At 71.0% G+C, this 7,067-nt stretch overlaps 1 protein-coding gene across 1 annotated transcript in view; it reads right to left on the minus strand.

Annotated features, from left to right (window-relative positions):
- Positions 1 to 5,365: 5,365 nt before the first annotated feature.
- Positions 5,366 to 7,067, minus strand: part of IRAK1 (interleukin 1 receptor associated kinase 1) — a 5,692-nt gene continuing 3,990 nt past the window's right edge. The window contains exons 3-5 of the mRNA XM_077840220.1: positions 6,863 to 7,016; positions 5,682 to 5,810; positions 5,366 to 5,503 (exon numbers count right to left, since the gene is read on the minus strand). Coding sequence (XP_077696346.1) covers positions 5,457 to 5,503; positions 5,682 to 5,810; positions 6,863 to 7,016 — 330 coding nt within the window. The 3' untranslated portion in view covers positions 5,366 to 5,456. The remainder of the gene's footprint in view (positions 5,504 to 5,681; positions 5,811 to 6,862; positions 7,017 to 7,067) is intronic.

Here is a 7,067-nt window from a genome sequence, read left to right on the forward strand (position 1 = left end):
GCCCCAGCCGAGCCCCATGGCCAAGCCCCCGCCAAGCCCCGCACCCCACAGCCACCCACTTTCCCTCGTCCTTCCCCTCAGAACGCGCCCCACGGCCCGAGCCCCCCTCCGAGCCCCCCGCCCCACAGCCACCCACTTTCCCTCGTCCTTCCCCTCAGAACGTGCCCCACGGCCGAGCCCCCCGCCCCATGTCCCGAGACTGCCCCTGCTGAGCCCCCTGCCCCATGGCTGAGACCCACAGCCGAGCCCCCACCGAGCCCCCCGCCCCACGGCCGAGATGCCCCAGCTGAGCCCCACAGCCGAGCCCCCGCCGAGCCCCATGGCCAGAGACTGACCCCGCCGAGCCCCTTGCCCTACAGCCACCCACTTTCCCTCCCCCTTCACCTCAGAACGCGCCCCACGGCCAAGCCCCCCGCCCCACGGCCAGCCCCCGCCGAGCCCCCCACCCCACAGCCGAGACAGCCCCACTGAGCCCCCCGCCCCACGGCCGAGACGCCCCCGCCGAGCCCCGCACCCCTGCCCCGCAGCCGAGACGCCCCCGCCGAGCCCCCCGCCCCGCGGCCGAGACGCCCCCGCCCCGCGGCCGAGCCCCCCGCCCCGAGACGGCGCCCGCTGAGCCCCCGGGCCAGGGCTGAGACGGCCCCCGCCGGGCCCCCTGCCCCAGGGTCGGGACGGCCCCCACCAAGCCCGCCTCCAGTGTGGCTAACTTTCATGGTTGTGTTGTGAGCCATATGTCAAGGATTGTTCTCCTTAAAGCCCCTGCTCCTGGAATCACATGGATCTGTGGTGAGTTCAGCCGTCGTTCTCCGTGGGGGTGGTGAATGCTTCCCAAGGTGCCCAAAAGGCTCGGAGAACAGATGTTGACTCACAAGACCACCGGGTCTATTGTTTTTACATAATGCCATGACTTTTGGGGAGCTCTGTCGTTATTTTTGGACATTTGGGGTTGGCAACACTGTGCCTGAGCGCCAAGATGGCCACCGGGCCCACGCCAAGCCCACCTCAGCGCCAAGATGGCAGCACGGGATGGGTGGGGAAGTACAGCTGGCTGGACATCTTAGCCAAGAAGCCCGAGCAGGTTGCCCCAGCCGCGCTCCAGGCCCCACCGTGGGTTGGGGCCCTCTGGGCTGGGACGCCCTGGCACCAGGCAGAAACCAGCCCCCAACTAGAGACGTGGACCATGCAAGCTCAGGGACAACAGGAGGGATTGGGAGGGCGTAGGGGGGCAAATAATGGGGAGGTAAAGCATGGGAGGAGGGAGGTACAGACGCCCCCCAACCCCGGCCATCACCATGAGTGGGATGGGGGCTCAGGCCCAGAGAGGCGGTTGCAGGGGGCTGGTCCTGGCTGGAGCGAGGGGTCAGGGGTCCCCAGGTCAGTGTCCATGGGTCCGAGTTGGGGAGCTGTGTCCGCGGAGGGACCTTCCCAGCACCGGCCCCACCACCCCGCCCGCATCACTGACCCACGTGCCCCTCCACCCCGGCGTCAGCCCGACCACATGGCTGACCCACATATGCCCCTATGCCAGCGCCGGCCCCCGCGAGCACCACTGACCCACACGCCCCTCCCCCCGGCTGTGCCAGCCCGCCCACAGCGCTGACCCACATACACCCCCACGCTGGTGCCAGCCCCACCAGCACCACTGACCCACGCACCCCTCCCAGAGCCATCAGTGAAGGGTCAGGCATGGCTGGTCACCCCCGGGGGGCAGAGGGGCTCAGCTGTGCCCCCAGAGTAACAAGCCAGCAGTTCTTTGCAAGGAGAGCCCCCCCCCATCACCCCAGAATCCCAGCACAGGGGCTGTCTGGTAACCATGACAACCGGCCCAGCCACAGCAGGGCTGTGGCTAGGGTGACCAGATACCACGACATTTGGGTATTTTTCCTATGCAGGCTCCTATTACCCCCCACCCCCTCTGCCGATTTTTCACATTTGCTGTCTGGTCACCCAAGGGGGCAGGCAGGGCCGGGTTAGCAGGGACTGAGGTCAGGAGTGAGGGGCACCAGCAGGGCCGTGGGGCAGGGCTGGCTAGCAGGGGCTGGGGGTTGGGAGGGAGGGGCGCTGACGGGGCCGTGGGGCAGGGCAGGGCAGGGCTGGGCTAGGCTAGCAGAGGCTGTGGGTCAGGAGTGAGTGGCGCCGACAGGGCCATGGGCCAGGGCTGGGCTAGCTGGGGCTGCGGGTCGAGAGTGAGGGGCACCGCCAGGGCCGTGGGGCAGGGCTGGGCTAGCAGGAGCTGTGGGTTGGGAGCGAGGGGCACCAGCGGGGCCGTGGGGCAGGGCTGGGCTAGCAGGGGCTGCGGGTCGGGAGTGAGGGGCACCGGCAGGGCCGTGGGGAAGGGCAGGGCAGGGCAGGGCTGGGCTAGCAGGGGCTGCGGGTCGGGAGGGAGGGGCACCGGCGGGGCCGTGGGGCAGGGCTGGGCTAGCAGGGGCTGCGGGTCGGGAGTGAGGGGCACCAGTGAGGCTGTGGGGCAGGGCTGGGCTAGCAGGGGCTGCGGGTCAGGAGTGAGGGGCACCGGCAGGGCCGTGGGGCAGGGCAGGGCTGGGCTAGCAGGGGCTGCGGGTCGGGAGGGAGGGGCACCGGCGGGGGCAGGGCAGGGCTGGGCTAGCAGGGGCTGCGGGTCGGGAGGGAGGGGCACCGGCGGGGCCGTGGGGCAGGGCTGGGCTAGCAGGGGCTGCGGGTCGGGAGTGAGGGGCACCGGCAGGGCCGTGGGGAAGGGCAGGGCAGGGCAGGGCTGGGCTAGCAGGGGCTGCGGGTCGGGAGGGAGGGGCACCGGCGGGGCCGTGGGGCAGGGCTGGGCTAGCAGGGGCTGCGGGTCGGGAGTGAGGGGCACCAGTGAGGCTGTGGGGCAGGGCTGGGCTAGCAGGGGCTGCGGGTCAGGAGTGAGGGGCACCGGCAGGGCCGTGGGGCAGGGCAGGGCAGGGCTGGGCTAGCAGGGGCTGCGGGTCGGGAGGGAGGGGCACCGGCGGGGCCGTGGGGCAGGGCTGGGCTAGCAGGGGCTGCGGGTCAGGAGTGAGGGGCACCGGCAGGGCTGTGGGGCAGGGCTGGGCTGGGCTGCCAGGGGGCTGCGGATCGGGAGTGAGGGGCACCGGCAGGGCCGTGGGGCAGGGCAGGGCAGGGCTGGGCTAGCAGGTGCTGCGGGTCGGGAGTGAGGGGCACCGGCAGGGCCGTGGGGCAGGGCTGGGCTGGGCTGCCAGGGGGCTGCGGATCAGGAGTGAGGGGCGCTGACGGGGCCGTGGGTTGGGAGTGAGGGGCACCGGCGAGGCAGTGGGGCAGGGCTGGGCTAGCAGGGGCTGCGGGTCAGGAGGGAGGGGCACTGGCGGGGCTGCGGGGCAGGGCTGGGCTAGCAGGGGCTGCGGGTCGGGAGGGAGGGGCACTGGCGGGGCTGCGGGGCAGGGCTGAGCTAGCAGGGGCTGCGGGGCAGGGCTGGGCTAGCAGGGGCTGCGAATCGGGAGTGAGGGGCACTGCCAGGGCCGTGGGGCACGGCTGGGCTAGCAGGAACTGTGGGTCGGGAGCGAGGGGCACCAGCGGGGCCGTGGGGCAGGGCTGGGCTAGCAGGGGCTGCGGGTCGGGAGCGAGGGGCACCAGTGAGGCCGTGGGGTAGGGCTGGGCTAGCAGGGGCTGCGAATCGGGAGTGAGGGGCACTGGCGGGGCCGTGGGGCAGGGCAGGGCTGGGCTAGCAGGGGCTGCGAATCGGGAGTGAGGGGCACTGGCGGGGCCGTGGGGCAGGGCAGGGCTGGGCTAGCAGGGGCTGCGGATCGGGAGGGAGGGGCACTGGCGGGGCCGTGGGGCAGGGCTGGGCTAGCAGGGGCTGCGAATCGGGAGTGAGGGGCACTGGCGGGGCCGTGGGGCAGGGCTGGGCTAGCAGGGGCTGCGAATCGGGAGTGAGGGGCACTGGCAGGGCCGTGGGGCAGGGCTGGGCTAGCAGGGGCCGTGGGTGGGAGGGAGGGGCGCCAGGCCAGGCCTACTCCGAGGTTTGGCACAGCAGTGGTTAAGGCAGCCGGGGGAGGGGACAGTGGCTCAGCCAATGGCTGCGCTGCGTGGCCGAGGCCGTGGGGTGGTGCCGTGGAGGCGGCTGGGGTACGCTAGGCCCGGCCATGGGGCCCAGGGACCGTGCGGCGCTCCTGCACGTGGCCGGGGCCCGCGCTCTGGGCCTGGCCGTGATGGCCACCCGTGGCCTGAACAGGGTGGCTGTGGAGGTGGGGTACAGGCACTACGCAGAGCCCCCCCTGCCCTGGCTGCCCCCCGCCCTGGCCGTGCCCTGCAACTCGCTGGTGAACCTGGGCCACGTGGTGCTGGGCTGGCGCTGGTTCCCCTGGGCTGGCCACGGGCACCGCCGCTGCTGCCGGCCGGCTTCGCCCTGCTGGCGCTGGCCCGTGGGCCCGGCTCTGGACCCAGCACCTGCGGGCGGCTGTGCTGGGCCAGTGGGTCACACCTCCCGTCTTCGCCTGGCGCGGGGCTGGCAGCCTGGCCGTGGGGCGCTGGCCCTGGGGGCCGCGCTGCTGCGCTACAGGCTGGCGGTGGCACGTGGCTTTGAGGTGGCCCTGGCGGCCCACGTGGCAGGCGTGGCGGTGCCAGGGGGACGTGGGCTCGGCCTGGACCACAGCAGCCGGTTTCGCCGCCTGCAGCTGGGAGGTGCCTGGCTGCCCCCTTCCGGAGACCCAGCGGCCACTTCTGGTCCAAGGGGTGTGACGGGCTGCAATTCCCCCGCGCCTGGGAAGGGGCCAAGGCCCCGGCCCGCCCTGGCCCTGCAGTCCCTGCCCGCCCTGCCCCGCCCCTGGGGCCAGGACAGCGGGCATCCTCCCCCGGCGGCTGGGGGACGGCGTCCAAGCAGAATAAAGAGACGGGCGTGGAAGATTTCTGCCCGTGGCTTACTGAAGGGGATGCTGTGCTGGGAGCAGGTCCTGGGGCTTAGTAGTGGATGCTCTGGCCGGGCACGGGGGGGCTGCCTAGACAGGCTGCACCCCAGCAGATAGGTAGCCAGCAGCCGGTGAGGGGTCCCCCTATAAATGGCCCCCCCAGCACAGACTAAAAATATATAAAATGTTTTATTTTTCCAGGGACGGTTCTGTGACCCCCCACCCCCAGGAAGCAAGCCGTGGGGCTCCAGGAAACGTGAACCTTCACAGGTGGGAGCTTGTGGGGCATCTTTGCGCCCCAGACACCTGGGTCCCATGGAGCAAGGGGGAGCCGCGTGGTGGGGGGTGGGCACGAGCCACTAAGTACCCAGGTGCCACCTCCCCTGCAGTTCAAAGGCGCCTTCTCGGCTGCCTGGGCCCCATGCCCGCTGGAGGGGAGGGGAGGGGAGGGGAGCGTCTGCCCCTCCATTCAAAGTCACCTCCCCAGACGCCTGGGTCCCTGGATCAAGGGGGGGTTCTAGCAGCCTGGAGGTGCGTTTCGGGGTGGGGCTTGCCCCCGCATCGCTGAGAACTTCATCCTTCCATATCTGTCCATCCTTCTCAGGGCTCAAAATCATCACTCTCCTCGGGCAGGCGGGGGGCCGAGCCTGCAGGGGAGGGGAGAGGGGTCAGAGCCATTGCGGGGGACAGAGACCTCCCCCCCCCCACCCGGGGCCTCCCAGGCACGGAAAGAACCGCCCTCGGGGGAAAGGAGCTAGAGGGGGGAGTTTTATGTCAGCCCCCACCCCCCCCGCGCCCAGGGGCTGCTGGGAGGAGTGGGGTTACCTGCCGGGAGCTCGGAGGCCAGCACCCCCAGGCTGTCCAGCGCCCCCTGCTGGTACAGCGCCAGCCGCTCCATGATGCGCTGCCGGGCCGGGTTGATGTGAATCTGGGGGTGCAGGGACGGGGCAACACCTGCAGAGAGAGCAGAGGTCAAGGCACCCTGCCTGGGTCAAAAGTCACCAGACTGAGGGGTCAGAGGTTACAGCAAGCATGGGGTAAAGGGCCATGTCAGCTGGAGTCAAAGGTCACCCAGGCCAGGGTCCAGCAGGAGCAAACATGGGGGCAGCAGAGAACACTGTGCCTCAGTTTCCCCATGTGCAATGAGGGAGTGGGAGGGGCGTTTGTTGCTGCAGGGGACTAGGTGTGACCTCACCTGGCAGCCAGGACCCCAGATACTGGCCTGGAGACAGGGGACCCAGAGACTGGTGCCCAGGAGGACCCCCAGCTCAGGAGCAGCCGCTTCTGGCCAGGGGGCAAGGGCCTGAGGGGCCTGGCGACCAGTTCCGGTGGGGGGCGGGGGGAAGGGCGGTTGGGGGAGGAGCTGGAGCCCCTGGGGACCAAGACAGGCCCAGCTGGGGTCAGATGTGCAGTGTGACCCTGGTGAGTCCTCCCGATTGGGCGGGCGGGGTGCCTCAGAGGCCCCTCCCCCTCCCTCCCTCCCTCAAGGGGCTGGGGCTGGGGGGTTGGGGGGTTGCAGGCTCCAGGAGGGGGCTCTCGGCTGGGGTTTGGGGTGTGGAGGGGGAGGGCTCCAGCCAGGGATGAGCGGTTCGGGGTTCCAGCAGCGCTCACCGTGGCTCTGTGCTGCCCTCGTGCCCGCAGCTCCCATTGGTCACGGTTCCCAGCCAATGGGAACTGTGGAGCCGGCACTGGGGGTGGAGGCAGCGCAGGGAGCCTCCCTGGCCGCCAAGCACCTCAGGGCTGCAGGCGCCTGCTGGCTGCCCCCGGGGGGCGCATGGAGCCACAACCGGAGCCACCAGGGTCCCTTTTCCACCGGGTGGGGGCCCCGGAGCCCAGAGGAGGGGACACCCCGAGGGGCCCACAGCAGAGCCAGGCTGCTGGGGGCTCAAGGTTGCAGTCCCAGGGGCCCCCAGCGAGAGCAGACCCGAGAGGTCTGGGACAGGGGTCAAAGGGCACTTTGGGGAGGACAGTGGGGTCAGAAGTCACCCCACAAGGACAGGACTCACCCAACCAGCTGCCCCCCTCCTCCGACAGGCTCTCGTCGCTCTCCACAGGCTGGTTGGGGAGCAGCTCCGGGGCCCTGGGGAGCGAGTCCCCCTGGGGGATTGAGGGGGGATCCCAGGGCAGCGACTTCTGTAGCCGCTCTAGGTCCTCATACACCTAGGGGGACAGGCGGAGCCAGGATGAGAACCCAGGAGTCCGGGCTCCCAG

The sequence above is a fragment of the Eretmochelys imbricata genome, chromosome 23 (genome assembly GCF_965152235.1).
Source record: "Eretmochelys imbricata isolate rEreImb1 chromosome 23, rEreImb1.hap1, whole genome shotgun sequence".
Classification (NCBI taxonomy): domain Eukaryota; kingdom Metazoa; phylum Chordata; order Testudines; family Cheloniidae; genus Eretmochelys; species Eretmochelys imbricata.